This window comes from Opisthorchis viverrini (assembly GCF_000715545.1).
Source record: "Opisthorchis viverrini unplaced genomic scaffold opera_v5_26, whole genome shotgun sequence".
Classification (NCBI taxonomy): Eukaryota; Metazoa; Platyhelminthes; class Trematoda; order Opisthorchiida; family Opisthorchiidae; genus Opisthorchis; species Opisthorchis viverrini.
Window position 1 is genome coordinate 751,299 of NW_008751683.1, and position 16,180 is coordinate 767,478.

The 16,180-nt window shown below is 45.9% G+C and overlaps 1 protein-coding gene across 1 annotated transcript in view; it reads left to right on the forward strand.

Annotated features, from left to right (window-relative positions):
* Window positions 1-291: 291 nt before the first annotated feature.
* T265_12964 (hypothetical protein) overlaps window positions 292-16,180 on the forward strand; it is a gene marked incomplete at both ends in the record, with an annotated part of 25,904 nt that continues 10,015 nt past the window's right edge. Inside the window, 11 exons of the mRNA XM_009166513.1 lie at window positions 292-426; window positions 3,130-3,408; window positions 9,053-9,348; window positions 9,382-9,573; window positions 9,610-9,774; window positions 9,814-9,907; window positions 9,947-10,055; window positions 10,099-10,176; window positions 10,627-10,766; window positions 12,176-12,384; window positions 15,100-15,464. Of these exons, the coding sequence (XP_009164777.1) occupies window positions 294-426; window positions 3,130-3,408; window positions 9,053-9,348; window positions 9,382-9,573; window positions 9,610-9,774; window positions 9,814-9,907; window positions 9,947-10,055; window positions 10,099-10,176; window positions 10,627-10,766; window positions 12,176-12,384; window positions 15,100-15,464 (2,060 nt within the window). The remainder of the gene's footprint in view (window positions 427-3,129; window positions 3,409-9,052; window positions 9,349-9,381; window positions 9,574-9,609; window positions 9,775-9,813; window positions 9,908-9,946; window positions 10,056-10,098; window positions 10,177-10,626; window positions 10,767-12,175; window positions 12,385-15,099; window positions 15,465-16,180) is intronic.

The window sequence follows — 16,180 nt, forward strand, 5'->3', positions numbered from 1 at the left end:
GAATAGGGTGATGAGAAACCTTTAGCGGGCAAGATTATACTTTCTGAACAATCACGGTAGACTGGCGGTGTTGGATGAGGTTCCTCATGTTCGGCGATATGTACTGGTTCCAATTCTGGGGCGGAGGTGTCGGATGTCGTTGACTTTAGTAACCACGCGGCGTAGGGAAAAATTTCTTGTTTGCCATCTAGATGAACTACGTGGGCGTATTGTGGGTTACAGGAGATGAGCTCCACTCCCTCTACCAGAGGGTCTTCGTTGCGTTTCAAAGAATCCGTACAAGAAACTTAGAATGGTTCAGGTGCAGCACGCTTTCGGTACCTAACTGTCATGCCACCAGTTGGAAGCACGAGGATTGGGATTCTGCCTGGTTGCACAAGCTCAATGGAAGTCGCGTGGCAGAGGTCGGATTCGAACCACGTTCCGGTCAGTAAATTCGCGCTCTAACCACTGGGCCATCTCGCTGCATAGGGACCTTGACCCAGGTAGGCAAGGAGATACCGTTGGGTGATTGTCGTTTGAAAGGCAGGAGACGTTCATGTTGGGTACAGTTGATACCAGTAGATACCAGAGATCTGATACACCAGAGATCATCAAGGAGGATAAGCTTCCAATATGCAGCAGGCAAGTTTCGTGATTTTAAAGGGAGAGAGAGAGAGGGAGAGACGGATGGTTCTCCAAGAGGTAGAATTAGATTGTTCCACTTGACCATTTCAACATGGATTATGTGTAGCGGCGTGACTAGCGGGAATGCCTCTATCGCACAAAAAAATGAGTTCAGTTGACATTAACGTTGAACCACTATCTGCGTGAACGTAAGCTGGCAAGCCAAAAATTGTAAACAGTTGACTCAAACAATGAGTCGCAACAGAAGAGGAAATAGATGAGGCGCATAGATGAGCAAAAAGGGAATCGAGAGCACTCATCAGTGGTTGTTAAGGGGTACTTGTTACGAGTGTTGGAGGGAAGTGGGGGCGTTAAAGTCACTAATAAGGCGTTCAAAAGGTTGTGGCTTTGGTAAGCTAACCACGAAAACAGACAAAATTCAGTTTGAGTTCGGAGCATGTGGAATAGTTTGAGACCATACGTCGGATATCGCTGACTGAGAAAAGGTTTTGAGGCGAACAAAATGGGCAAACCTTGTGACCCCGTGATGGAATAAAATTTAAGCATTTGAAGTGTTTTCTGTCTCAACAAGGCTTACAGGATAGGGGTATCAGCAGCGCGGTTGTCCGTTCCCGGTCTATAGACGACGTCGTAGTTGTATCCCGTCAACTCAACTTTCCACCGTTCAATCTTGTCATTGTTTTTCTCCTGTGTTGGCTCCCGTACACTAAGGCGATCGAACGTTGACCCGTAATCAGTTCAAAATGCCTTCTGGGGAGATGATGACACCATTTGTGGATCGCTTCGACGATAGCAGATTCTTCTTTTCGACAGCAGAATGGTTTTTCTCGCTTGCGGTCAAGTTCCTGGACAGGACGCTTACCCTGGCTCAGGGATGCACCAATAGTGATGTCGGACCCTTCAGTTTCGACGACGAGAGAGATGCTGTGACCGATGGTAACGACCATCGCATTCTCCATTTCTGGTTTAAGGTTTTCAACTGACACTCCAGAACCGGAAATATTCTGTTTTTAACCAAGGGACGAAATTTATCAGAAAACGCTGGTATCCACTGTGAGTACTAGGTGAACAGGTCCACGGCTCTTCAGCATGATTTTCTGTTCTGTGGAGTTGGGAGTTTTTTATAGGGCGAATGTCTTCTGGGTCAGGTTCGCTAATACTTTTGGAGACCTTGTAACCAAGATGAGTATTCTCTTCAGTGTGTCGTTCAAAGTACTATGTTTTAGTGATATCAAGCAAATGCCTGAGATTGTGGTCATGTTCATCTCTCATCTCACCGCATACAATGACGTTATCAACCAGCCGAATGTGTCTTTCACCTGTTCGACTTTGGTTATATTGTTTAGCGGTCGTTAAAAACACGCGACCCCGTTTGTCACTCCGAAAGGAATGCGCCGAAACTGGTGTAGGTTCCCGCCGGCTTCGAATGCTGTGAATGGCTGTATGACTTTTTTGAAACCTAATGATATGCACCCTGAAGGTCCAGTGTACTGTAGGCTGTATAACCTGTGACGGTTTCAATAATTTGACCTAGTCTTGGCAAAAAAATATGCGTCAAGTTAGCCAAGGCAATTGGTGACCTGCCTGTCGTCTATGACCATTGTTTCTTGTGGTGACCTGCCTGTCGTCTATGACCATGTGTTTCTTGTGGCTCGTATTGCACGCCACGAGCACTGGCGTTCTCATTGGGGAATTTGATGTTTCGATCATGTTATCGGCGAGCGTTCGGTCCACTTCGATTAATGTGAATTGCTCGTCTTCCGGTGCACGACAGTTAGATTTTGTGGCCATCAGTTTACAATTCGCAGTAAGATTGGTGAATAAAAGCGGGGATTCCAGTTTTCCGGATGTTACGCCACATACAGTTAAGGTATCCTGTTGACCACCGAATGGAATTTCAACTTTATCATGTAACCCCATGGAGTCATGAAGAACGTCTGCACAGATGTTCTTAGTACACGAAGTTTGAAACGTTCGTATGTAGCATCCTTGTGCTAAATGGACACGAGGCAATAATCTTTGGTAAAACGTGAATGTTTTGTCAACGCCATGGTTATCACAGCATCGTACGGAAATATCGCCCGGTTATGAATTTGTAGGACTGATCAAGAAGCCCCCGTGCTTCCATCGGTAGCATGGCAGCCAGGCACCGGAAGTGTGTTATAGCCGAAAGACCTATAGGTACCGGACCAATGAGTCCATCGTTTCATGCCATCTGGCGAATGAGGATCAGCATAAAAAGCCGTAGGTCGGAGAATATGATCCATTTTATTAGAAGATTAAATTTTTGCGAGAGTCGAGCAGTTCCAGGTCGAAATTAAAACGAAGAGACAATAGAAGGGCGTAATGTTGTATGGGTGCGAGACATGGCCTCTGCGGGTAGAGGATGTGAGGCGTCTTCAGGTTTTCGACCACCGATGCCTCGGAAGCTTGGCTTGTTGTGGATGGCGTCAGCGTATCAGCAACGAGGCGATTAGAAATAGGTATTTGGTTGTGCTGCAGGCACCTCAATCCGGGACAACATCCAGCATCATCGACTACGATGGCTCGGTCATGTGCTACGCATGCCGAAACACCGTCTACCGAGACGAGTGTTGTTCTCCGTGCCTCCTTCAGGATGGCGCAAACCGCGAGGTGGACAGCACATGACTTGGCAGAAAGGCGTGAAAGAGATCATGAAGAGTTTGGGTGTTGTTGGTGTTGTACGCCTCCCAGGATGGGGTCCTCGTGACTCCGTCTGTGCTTGGCTGGAGACGTTGCAAGAAATGGCGGCTGATCGATGTACGTGGCGTTCTTCCTGTCAGTTTCTTTCCAAATTGTCTGATTGAGCGGTTGGAGGTGTAGGCATCTCAGTATGCTTGACATAGTCCAGCACTAGGTCCCCTCCCTCACCCGTTTTTTTCTCACTAGACAAACCTTATGGTTGTACGGCAGTGAAGCATCAGTGGCAACACTGATGTTGCTGTCCTTGATGATGATGGTGAATGTACGCTTTAATCATCTAATAACGGCAGTACATGAGCTTGAAATATAGAGTAAAAATTACTAGTTAATGATGTATGAAAAGTACGATTTACATAATCATCACAGACGCCTAGTCAAACAGCCTGAGCACCGACCGTGAATCCTAGTGGACACGGAAGGGTGAGAAAGTGGGAGACCAAGAAAATGAAAATGCCCGAAGAATTCCAGTTGTTCTGTGACCTCACCCCCAAATGCTCAATCCGACAACTGATAAAGAAACTATCCTCTCCCGCAACGTCTTTAGCAAAGCCCAGGAGGATCACGGCGAACTCATCCTGGAGCGTAGACCGCACAAACAACGTGGACTCTTCGTGGTCACCTCCATACCCTTCTGCTTAGTCGTATCCGCTCCACAGTTTGTACCCTTCTTAACTCAGTGTGTATACCACGTAATCAAACCTACGCAGTTCACGATGCTTGGTGTATTCCTCAACTGAAGTAACATTCACACGAACGGACAAAACGTTTCTAATTTCCATTGGAGGTTTCCTTCTGCAAGCGAAGCTAGTGGATGCCAAAAAATCGAGAAGCACTGTACAGCTGTTTTAGCCCTACCGAGAATCCTTAGCTGTACGCACCTCACAAAAACTCCAGAGAGTTTCAAACACTCTACCTCCCGGCTCGTTACCGCTGGGCTACGAGTGACTATTCAGTAGTGGGACTGTAAATTTACATTTTAACTCGGAGTTGCGGAAAGAAGGATATAAAAGATGATAGGAAGGGTTTTGGCGCTGTTTGCCTTCCGGGATGGTGCCCACATAATCACCTTTATGCTTTGCTTGCGACACTGAACGATATGGCGGCTAACCGATGTCAGTGGCGCCCTGTCTAGATCGCCTGGCTGGATGTTGGAAATGGTCGGCTAGCTCTATGTCTGACTCTCTGTTCCGTTTTTTCTTTTCATTATAAGGATTATCAAATAAATTGGTATGGTTTTATCGCTGTGAACAACCAGTGTTCTCATCTGGCGTTGCTGTCAATGATGACAATTGCTTTTCTAATCAGAGTCCACCTCGTAAAACTGCATACCACACGAAGGATGATATTTTCATCCGGATTTAGAAAGCCACAACAACTTTTGTGAACCTGCGTCACTGGTGACGTAGGCGTGACATCAGCTTCTCTGTAAAGGGTCGAGTTTACAATGCTGCGGTGCGCTCCATATTACTATACGGATCAGAAACCTGGCTGTTGCGCGCCGAGAACGTTAAAATACTTTCAGTTTTTGACCATCGATGTCTTTGGAGTATTGACCGAATCTGGTGGGAACACCGGATTAGCAAAGCTGAGGTTTGTCGAGTGGTATTCGGGAGATATAACTCACCCTCGATAGATGAACTGATCACACCGCATAGGTTGCACTGGCTTGGCCACGTGCTGCGTATGTCAGTCGACCGACTTCCTCGAAGGGCTCTTTTCGCACAACCATGTGAAGGGTGGAAGAGAGCCAGAGGCGGCCAAACAATGACTTGGCATCGGAGTATGAAAGCCATTACCAGCAAATTCGGCTGCGCTGGTCATTGCCGTCTTCCCGGATGGGGACCACGAGACTGGCCATTTCACTGGTTAGAGACATTGTCAGACGTGACCCAGTCGCGCCCTCAATGGCACTCATGCATGCAAGGTATTGCCTTCAATGCAAGGCTCCCTTTGCAACCCCCCACTTAACACTCCACATACAGCACTAATTTAGCTCCCGCCTCTAATGCGCAGCTACTTCCCCCACCTCCCCCGAATCATTGGTGAACGAAACTGTGGCAGCTACAACCACCGTACAAGTACGCGGTTATTACAGCTGACAATGATGATGATGCAAACTACTTTTCGACGGTTTCGATGTCACTGATACTTTTTAGATTGTTTGAGCACAGGAGCTCGTACAGCATATTTCCTCTTCCTGAGGCATCTCTTCCATTTCGATCAATTTCCAACCCTTATCTTCGCCGGAGACTGGTGGCGCGCCTATGTTTGAGCTTTTCTACGTCTAGCTNAGATACTCTTTCCCCACTGCTTCCTTTGGTCAGTGTTTCCACCTTCCAGTTTCTTTCCCATCGTTGTCTACCTGCCACAGGCTATTATGCAATCGCCCGCAAACTTGCGTGAGTATATTGTTGCCTATTCTCTGAGTGCAAAAGCTGCATCTACACTTCCACACGACCTGACTGGGTTCCCCACAGACACTGTCCCTTTCTCAGCTGTTTCGGAGCTGGCAACTTTTCTCCTGTCAATGACGTGTTTGGCGAGGGTGCTAGTTAATCGGTGATACTACTCTTCCATGTTTTTTCGTTCTCGTTTCCTTACAAGGCCCATGCAAATAAAATTAAATTGAATTTCATGAACCTAAGTCCTGACAGTTCAACTGACGACCTGTCAACATTGCTTTCTTTTGGAGGTCTCCCCAAGCCTGATACACATAACCTTGACCATTTTTCTCTTGCGTGGTATCACACTCCGTACAGTCACATCATACCCTGGAGAGGAGACTTCCACATCCACATGGTGGCTTGATTAACATTCCACTGCGTTTAACCCAGATGATCTCAAATTGTCTTCTCCATACCCAAATTCGCCATTCGAAAAGATGATACAGTTCCCAGTATTCTCGAAAGGCCCTTTTGAAATCACACCAGTCTTCACTTTTTGTCTCCCCTAACCATTTCTTGGTTTCCGCAGTCGTACATCTTTCGTTTCTCCAACCAAGACTATCCATCAATACGAATAATTCCAGTACTTTTTGTAGTCAAAGGAGAGGAAATCTGTCTCCGCTAAACAACTGCTAAACAACTTATTATTATCTATAATGAATAGGAGTAAAGCCGAAGCTAGGAGATATTTGCGGTCCGTGATAAACCACTTAGGGCAGGGCAACTGGTATCGATTGTACGCCAAAAGTGCAGTCTAACCACGACTTTATGGCCTTCCAAAAATCCATAAACCAAATGTCCCGGTGAGACCGATAGTAGACGGAATAGGTTCCCCACCGCATGAACTGGCCAGATTCTTGGCCGGTATTTTAAAGCCCCTCACTGAGAAATCTAGTAGTTACATTAAGAATTCAAATGATTTCGTCAACAAAGTAGCGGGTTGAACCAGATGACATCCTTGTAAGTTTCGATGTGAATTCGTTATATACGAATGTGCCAATAGGGGATTCTTTAGAAATAGCCAAGCGACTGGTGTTAGCGCACCCCACGTTTTCAGAAAGAACACAGCTTACGGTAGATGAAATAGTGGAAGGCATAAAAGCATGTCTGAACCTCATCCACTTCGTTTTTGACTCAGTGGTTTATACTCAAGAACAAGGTCTAGCAATGGGATCTCCAATATCCCCGGTTTTGGTAAATATATTTATGGAAGAATTTGAACAGTGAGCTTTAGCCGGATTCCCCTACCCACCCAAGATATTCTGGCGATATGTAGATGACACTTTCGTCGTCTGAATGAACTAAGTCCACAGATCAAATTTAGTATGGAGATGGAGTCAACTTCGGGTACACTGGCCTTCTTAGACTGCATGACCTAAGGTTGGGGGGAGACTAAAGACCACAGTGTACGAGAAGCCAACCGACGCTGGCGCAGTTTTGAACTACTCATCTGCCCATCCGAAATCGGTATTCGCCAGTATTGCGTCATCAATGTTTAGACGCGTAAGGGCCCTGTGCATAGAAGAAGGTGATCGGACAGCGGCCCAAATTGAAGTAAAGGGCAAACTTCGGGGTAGTGGGTATCCAGCTAGCTTGATTAAGCGCCAATTGCGAAGGGTGTTGTTACCGGTAGGGAAACCCAACAGGGAATGGATCGGGACCGCTGTAATCCCATATAAACCAGGGACATCGGAGGCCATTCGAAGAATTTTAAACACAGCTAACATAAGAGTAGCTTTCCAAAGGGGGAACACTCTGCGCTCTGCACTGGTGCAAATAAAGGATCGCCTCCCGGCAAACAGGACTAGGGACTGTGTCTACAAAATAAAGTGTAACGACTGCACCAACGTCTATATAGGACAGACGGCCAGGGAACTGCACATCAGAGTCAGAGAGCATAGTAGAAAAATAAACAGGCCGCCGAGAAACGCAGATGAATATCAAGCGTTACTGAAAGACTCGGCAATCGCGGAACACGCACTGGACACGGGGCACAAAATAGACTTAGAAAATGTTGAGGTTTTGGGGACTACGGTCCTCCTCACAGAGACTGATAGCAGAGGCGGTAGAAATCGCCGACCATACCAGCGTTAACAGAATGGAAAGCGTGGAACTGGCAAGTGTGTGGAAAACGGTCTTAGGTCATTTGAGCTAACACGTGTTGGTGGGCGATCACCAGAGGGAAGAGTGGTCATCACCTGAACTCCACTTAACCTTACGCACCTCCCTTCCCCCCAACTGAATTGTCGTAACATTCACGTCCCCCGATGATCAAGGATCTACCAGTGGCACCCGGGGTGAATCATCAATTGAAGCACCCTGAAGTGGAAGATTAAGGAACGAAAAGCGATCGGAAGTAATTTGAAACTCATCCAACCCACCAATTCAAGATTTTGATACCCACGCTAGCCGACAGGAGCTGATCTAGTGTGAAGAGGACTTACTGATTGGTTCCCCGTCTGTCTTTTAACCTGGCCAATCTGGTGACCTGTTCACTTGGCCTGATGAAGCTTTTGTGTCAAAAGCGAAACGTTGCCCAAATAAAAACTACTGATTGTCTGAAACGATGACTTCTCAGTCGGTTCCAAACTTTTTCCAATTGATTGAAAACTTATTATTCCCTCAACCGTGTTAACTTAGAGGTCTTATTGAAAGCACTGTTCAGTCATTGCGTTCCAAGCCCCGAACATTATGATGGTCTCAGTCGTTATTGATATGTTATTTTTCACAGCCGTTAGCGGCAGGCCAACTATCCAAAGATTGCGCTACCAGCTGTTCACCGATATCGTCGGTGTCATTGTTGTTACCGTCGGGCCGACATCCTGGGGTCCTCTGCACACAGATGAGGCGTGGATTGACTGCCTTTCCCCCTACTGCCGCGGTTAGTTCACTTCAGAGTTTTTCCAGTGCGGTCTGTATTCTGTTTCGTTTTATTATTTTCATCCTTTTTGTGAGAGCAATCACTGCTTCCAAGTAATTATTCCTAGTAGTCATACCGCTCGTCATTCCTCCCAAAACAATCAAACCATGGAACTCCTACCTAACTTCCAACCACTTCCTGTCAGCAACTTCACTTCTTAACCACTGCCCCATCTCTAGTTCATCATGACCGTGGGTACTTACTTTTTTGATAGTCTTACATCACAACCACGATTAACGCCCATAACATTTCAGGTTTGAGAGTTGTGGACACTTCTCAGAGAATACCGCTGTTGTTGACCTTCAGCGGATAGACTTCTGAACCGTCCAAACTGTAGCTGCATGTTCATATCGTCTCAAATCCGAAGTTTCAATGGGCAACGGCTCATCTGCCATAAGCGGCGAGCCACTTGATCCCAAACTGCTCCAAGGCAGCTTACTGGTGGACCAAACCTTCATGTACGACGTGACATCACACCATACAATTCAACGGGCATACTCTCATCAGCAGATTATAAAATTTTCTCAAGTGGATCGTCAGAACGAAGGCCGTCTGAGACTGAACCATAGAGCAAATTTGCAGTTTTGTCTCGAGCGGCATTTCCAGTTGACTGACCTGCTGTCGAACGCATCGGTAAGTAGTGAAACGTTAACGTACCATTTTCAGATCCCAACCAAATGCCGCCACCCATGCATACTTCGAGTCCAGCGCTCTCTGTCCGATCCCATTAATAACAACCTTTTCTTGTTAACCGAACCCTGTCTTCCCCTTAATTTCCTCATCGCCTCTTGCACGGACGCGGATCTGTTATTGGGAGCACGTTCAATCCTGAATGCCTTGAACTTCATCCATACTAATGTATGTTGAACTCCTTTCGTTGGTTTAGGTTTTCAGCTTTCCATATCCCACAATAATGTCCGAGCCACAAGCATATTTGTCAGTTCCGATACAAGCTGGAAACTGAGTGGCTTTGAATTCGCCTTACCATTCTCAAAGATGGACACTACCGTTGTCGAACTACTCGAGCGCTTAGTCAGCGATAGTGCAGAACCAGAGGAGGTAGGGTCTGCTTTTCAATCTACGCACACCGTCTTTCAGACCGCGCTCGCATTTCATCCGGCCTATCCTTTTTGCTATGACATATTTGCGTTTTCCCGCCTGTTTTCTAATCTAGTCAATAAATATGGGAAAGGTGAACTGTCTACTTCTGCATGAACTGTGTTTTCTCCAGACTCAGAATTGTTCAGCGACTTTTTACAAGTTCTACACAAATCGTGCATGCATTCGCAACCACGGGCTCGTCTGCCACCTGCCCAACTTATGGTTCATCCGGTTTTTAGGTACTCTCCCCTATCTATTCGTTCATTACGAGTCTTTGTGTAGACATCCACTTGCATCATCCGTCAATTTCTTTGAGAATTACATGGCCTACTCGGACGAAGAAAAGGTTAAATTTTTTCAGTGAGTTTATCTCTGTTGCCTAATTTTTCGTTTGTATCACCAGAACAAGTAGGCTCATTTTCGGTTCCGTGGCTGGTTGATTTATTTGAAACCGCAACGACTCAGAGGAAGCCTAGGATCATAATATATAAAAATAATATCGTTCAGCTGCAACACCCTTTGGGTGCCTAGCTTCCATGCCATCTGAAGGAAGCACAGGAGCTGGATGCTACCAGATCGCCCAGGCCTAGATAGAAGTAGAGATGCAGAGGTCGGGTTCGAACCACGGACCCTCCGGTCAATAAATTCACACTAAACACTAATCCATCCCACCTAGGATGTTCACAAATTTACCTAATTCGGTATACCTCAATGACCATAGACTAAACATGACCATAGTCTAGTGGCACATAGCCGCCGTTGAGGATGTTTGATCTCTATCACGTATTCAAGCATTTTGCTATGTTTCAGCTCCTTTAAAGAGAAAATTGCAACTCAACTTCCAATCGAGGTTGTTTGTCAGAAATTAGTCCCATTTTGCTTGCACAGTACCGTCTTCCTGGATCCCCCGAGCCAATTTTTGATTGTGCAGCTTCTGTATCCGTACAATGGTAAGTGTTGTGTTCTATTGCTTCACCCGTATCACTAGAGTGGGAAGAGTCTAAGCTTACTCACATAGTTGAATTTCGGTATGAGCCGTTGAGGAATAGATATATGGTTCATCGGGTTAGTTGCCACTTGAGTCTGGCAAAGGTCAAAGTGTACAAATTGTGGAGGTCAAGCTTAGACGTCACCAAGACATTGGCCAATCAGAATACAACTGGGAAACACAGGCGATGGAACCACTCACTGGGGCAGCCAACAACAATCGGAGGTCACTCCCCTTCGCAAGCATGTATATAAAAACACGTGCACACCACTACTCATAGCAAAACCAGCAACGCGCAGATACACTGCTTCACAACCACAAACCAATGATGTCATCTCGATCAGTGATGAAACTTCTTCAGCAAAACTGCCAATCTCAACAAACTTGACGACCAGCTAAACGATCTGAGTTACCAACCTTCTCTTCCATATTGAACACTTCGTCACTGTTCAAATCGTATTATCTTCAGCATAACTGAAATGTCCATGATTATCAAGTAATATAATGCTATAAAGGATAAATCGTTTAGCCGTAACATTCCTCCGGTGCCTAGCTACCACGCCACCCGAAGGAAGCACGAGTGCTGGGTACTGCCAGGTTGCCCAAGCCTAGACAGGGGAAGTTGAGATGCAGAGGTTGAGCTGGAACCACGGACCTTCGGGTCGGTAACTTCGCGCTCTAACCACTTCACCTTACCAATGCTAACACAAGGCCAATGCGCTCGTTCTTCTAGTACAGCTTCAACATATCTGAAAGAACGCCTGTCACTTTGTCATATATCGGCGTGGAACAAATGGTGAAATGATATTATGGGCTAAGTGCATGTAGGCTTCAAGTTAGCAAGAAAACGATAAGTGTATGGATTTCTGTAGACGACTAATGGTTCTTGAAAAGGTGCTCGAAGTGGAACATACTGGACTAGAGTACTAATGACACATTGGCTTCATCCGGAACTAGAGTCTACTTGGTCCCCTTGTTCGAAAGATTTTTGGTAATGCCAATGAACACTTTTGCTTTTGCTTTACTGAGACTAATAATGGAGAAAGTGCAGTTAAAATGAAACGACTGACTGAAGCTTATGAGGACTTGCTTTATTCACCCAAGAGGACTAATTTCTCATTGCATGTTACCTGACGATATTGAAGCGGATCCTCGTTGAAGAGGTCAGGTGAGGTACATGACCAGGCACCCGATAAATTCTAGCTCTAACTGTTTGAAATAGTGGTGGGTCAACCTATACGCAGTTTTCTAAGAACAATTTTGGAAGGCCTAAGTAGTATTTCATCGAGGGTATGAATATCATGTTGCAAAGTGACTCTCAGTTGGTTTCCCAGTACCCTTTTAGCTAAACCGTTTTAATTTTTTTTGTAGATTCCCAACGGCCAACTGCTAATGTCACCCCGGGGAATGAAAATATCAGCTGGTTGTCCTACACGGCTTTTAAAAGATATGTTTCTCCTCTGATTTTGGGCAAGTTCCGCATCCGGGAGCGGCAAACTCGTATAACCTTGCTGGAGCGTTTCACTGGCTACGTGCACTTGTTTGAAACCAGTGAATTAAGAGATACTGTATTACCTGAGGTGAGTAAACGAGCACTACAGTTCGTTCCTGTTGAGTGAACCTTTTTGTTTCTTTCCGATCTGATGGATGTCCCCCATTTGAGTTGGCTCGGAAACACAGACAAGACTTAGTAATGGCTAGGGACGTAAGCAGACAAACTAAGACACAGACAAACAGATCAGGTTGTCCACCTCTCGGTCACTTTCAAACAGCACGAAACTTGGAGGGAGGTGCTCTGCAAGGCTGACGACTCTGATATACGAAATACATGTCTAATCCTGCCTAACCTATGAGGCGTGCGTGGGTCGACCGTAGGAGAGCTCCTTCTTCTTAAAACCGTCTGACATACCTCAGTATTGCTGTCCCGGTGTTCCCACCAGACCTGACAAATGCTTCAGAGACGCGTGAAGTCGACGTTTCTGTCCTATATACCAATATGGATCGCACCGCCACGGTGTACGCTTTGACCTTGACAATCACGCCGAGGTCATAGGTGTCGGAGGTCGGCAAACGCTACCCTGGCCTTCCAGATTCAACAAGTGTGTCCAGGCAGTTCACCAGAAATTAAACAACTGTCGAGGCGGACAAGCTTGCTTGCCACGTCGATTGGCTGGTCTCCAAATATGAAGTTTGGGTTTAGTCCCACACAACCTTCTGGCATCACCTTGAAGTTTGCAAATGTGAAGCGCTCACCAAACCATGCAACTGAATTATTTAGTTTACTTAAAATGGGTCTCATCTTTAAAGGACCTGATCCAAAGAAAGCAAGTACCGTCTGCGTACTCAGTTTCTGTGGGCGAACGTCCCAGGAGCATCTCGACACCCGGTGTTTCAGGCAGACTTTTAAGCAGCATGTCAGTAACGAATTTGAAGAGGATTGATGAGATAGGGCAGCTTTATCTTACTCTACTGGACTTCGTGGACCAAGGTTACCGGACGCATATTTGTGGTTCATATTCAACTGAAGAATATTTATGAACCAGAGGTTCAGTTGAGATCTGAGTGAGTTTCCTGTTGATTGTATCTTACTTTGCAGATGAGTGTCTATCTCGAAGCCTATTGACTCACTTAAAGAACACTGACGGATTGCCAGGATGTTTCATCTAAAAAAACCATCAGTTTCTTTGCTTTCGAAATCAAAAAGCTAATTCTAGCTGATTCATTTTGTTCTCTATAGAATTCTTTGGAACAGTTGATACAAACGCTCTTTGAAAGTATCATTGGTGTATCTTTGTAATGTACTACTCATAAGGTTGCTGAAAATCCGTCAACAACCCACGACCGGTTTCGCCCTTTTTGGGGCTCATCAGGTAGGCGCAGTCCCCGGGTTTCCGTCAACCTTATGTTCTACTTAAAACCAAATTGCACGAAATTAGCGAACATACACTCATTTGCAAACTACTTTGGTTTTTTGGAGAGACTCACCCGGAACCTAGCTGAGTGTCTCGTTTATGAATCTCTCCAAAAAACCAAATTAGTTTGCGAATGACTGTATATTCGCTAATTATCATTCGTGGCGTTTACGAAGCACTTTTAGCCTAGAATCCTACTTTCTGAATCTCCAGGCTTGTTCGCAGCGCTACAGACTCGTATGGCGATAATGTCGTATCCATACTGCTCCCCAACACGCCACTACCGGCTTCTGTTTTTCGCTTTACTCGGCTGTTAGCTTGATCGCTAATCCAGGCCACAGTCAATCCGTCGTTACCTTTAACACGTATTCCGGTGTGCCGTCGTGTTTACATTAGATACTTATATGCATGTTTTTATCTCCGGCAAAATCAGCCATTTGTTAGTTATTTTGCTTTATTATGGTTGGTCAACGTTCGCAAGACCTTTGAGCGTGGCCTCTAATCCCCATATATCCATGCGATCTGAGCCACTAATATTCACCTTCACAGCAGAACGATTCATGCGCGTTTCTTATTATTCTTTTCAGCAATAAATAGTCCGGATTTCTCCAGTAAACAAAAAATGTCTGCGATATTGAGGAATATGCTTAGGTCAGGGCGCTGCCTGATTGTTAGTTTGTTCGCCGATCATGACAGTTGAATCGCAAATGTCTCCTCACCCATCGAGGGGATATCATCAGTGCGGAGTTCAATAGGTGAATTCCATTCTGTGCTTATAGGGTTTCTAAACGATATCTAATAACTCTCACGTGACTGGTTGGTCACGAGGTGGCTTTCGCGTAATTTGATCAGCCAATTTGGGATCTGTGTTGCACTGTGATTTTATCTGGTTGGTTCGCTGCATGCCTTTAATTCGGCAGTTCTCGTCTTCCGTGGTGATAGATCCGTTTTTCTCTTACGTTATGATCTGGTTTTCCTCCACTCCATTGGTTGACTGGATAACCTATTTTTAGTAGTTGGCTACTATTAGGTTGTTTGGTTTCTCACGCCATTCGGAGTCCAGTAAGTGTAAATTCTTTGCAATCCAACTGCCAAGCTCGGCTGACAGACAAACAACAACAAAAAGCCACTCGATTGACTACTTGGAGCCATCGTGCTTCCTGGGTCCAGTTAAGTATGAAATTAAAGGGTTTCAAAACGGACAGTCAACGATTAAAAGCTTCAGACCTTTTCAACGAGAGGTAGTGTACTTATTATGTTGGCGGTGTTTATTTGGATGGTTCTCGTGCACTCACTCATCCATAATTGTGAACGCTTTGCATCACTGTAGCAATTTTCTCCGCCCTTCACTTTGATACACAAAATTTATATCTTTGATTCCAGGTTTGTCTCGGTCTTTTCGACCAACACAGTTTACTTTCACAACTCAGTATACGGGCGTTGGGTGAACTTTCGCGGCTGCTGGGTGCCGTTGAAACACTGAATGTTCTTCGTCAAACTGAAATTCGGCTGACTCATCAAGGCATATTCACCACCGCCATAAAGCACTCCACAAACTCACAATGGCCTCGGACTCACCTTTTTTCCGAGGCTGCACCCAAGATTGGCCGTCAGCAACGCGAATTGCCCGCTTCTGAAAAGCGACGCACCGATGGTGGAACATTGTCTCTAGCTCAGATGGCTGCTTTGTCGGGCAGCTACGAACCGAATTCAAATCCAATACTACAACAAGCAGCTTTGGAGATACAGTAGGTACTTTATCGGGATTTTCTTTAGTCTGTTGTTTATTAGTCAGTATGCCTTATTCTCCATTCAGTCCCATGTGGCTGTGGGGAGCGACATTTATTTCGTCAGCTTCAACACTCACCTTCACACGACGAGCGAACCTTCGCGGTCGATCCTCTTTCAAGCGTACTTGTGCAATCTGTGAATATCGTCGACTTACTCTGAGGTACTCAGCGCGTACCATCTACCCGAGGTCCATGGGCGGAATTGGGAGTGACGGGCGAGTCCGGAAGCAGATATAAGTTGCACAGTTGCACTGAAATACGACTGGTGTTGCACCGCTGTTGTGGTGCACGGTGCTTACGGCCTACTTTGGACTAACGTTCTGGGGTCATGCGTTTATCATCGCGGACGGTGGCTATCCTCGGAAAGGGTGCGTTATCAAGAGCAGGGCTGCGCCTAAAGGGAGCTCCTTTAGTGTCCTCAAAACGACATTGGTTTGAGTGTCCAAAGTCCACACCTAAATGTGAAGTTTTTGATGATATCATGCAGCTGTTCTATATGCTGTTCGAAAACAGGCATGACGTCTTTGCCTATGGGGGCGATATGGCCGAAGTGGTTAGAGCGCGAATTTACTGACCGGAAGGTCCGCGGTTCGAATCCGATCTCCGCCTCTCGACATCCCCTGTCTAGGCTTGGGCAACCTGGCAGTATCCCAGCCCTCGTGCTTCCTTCGGGT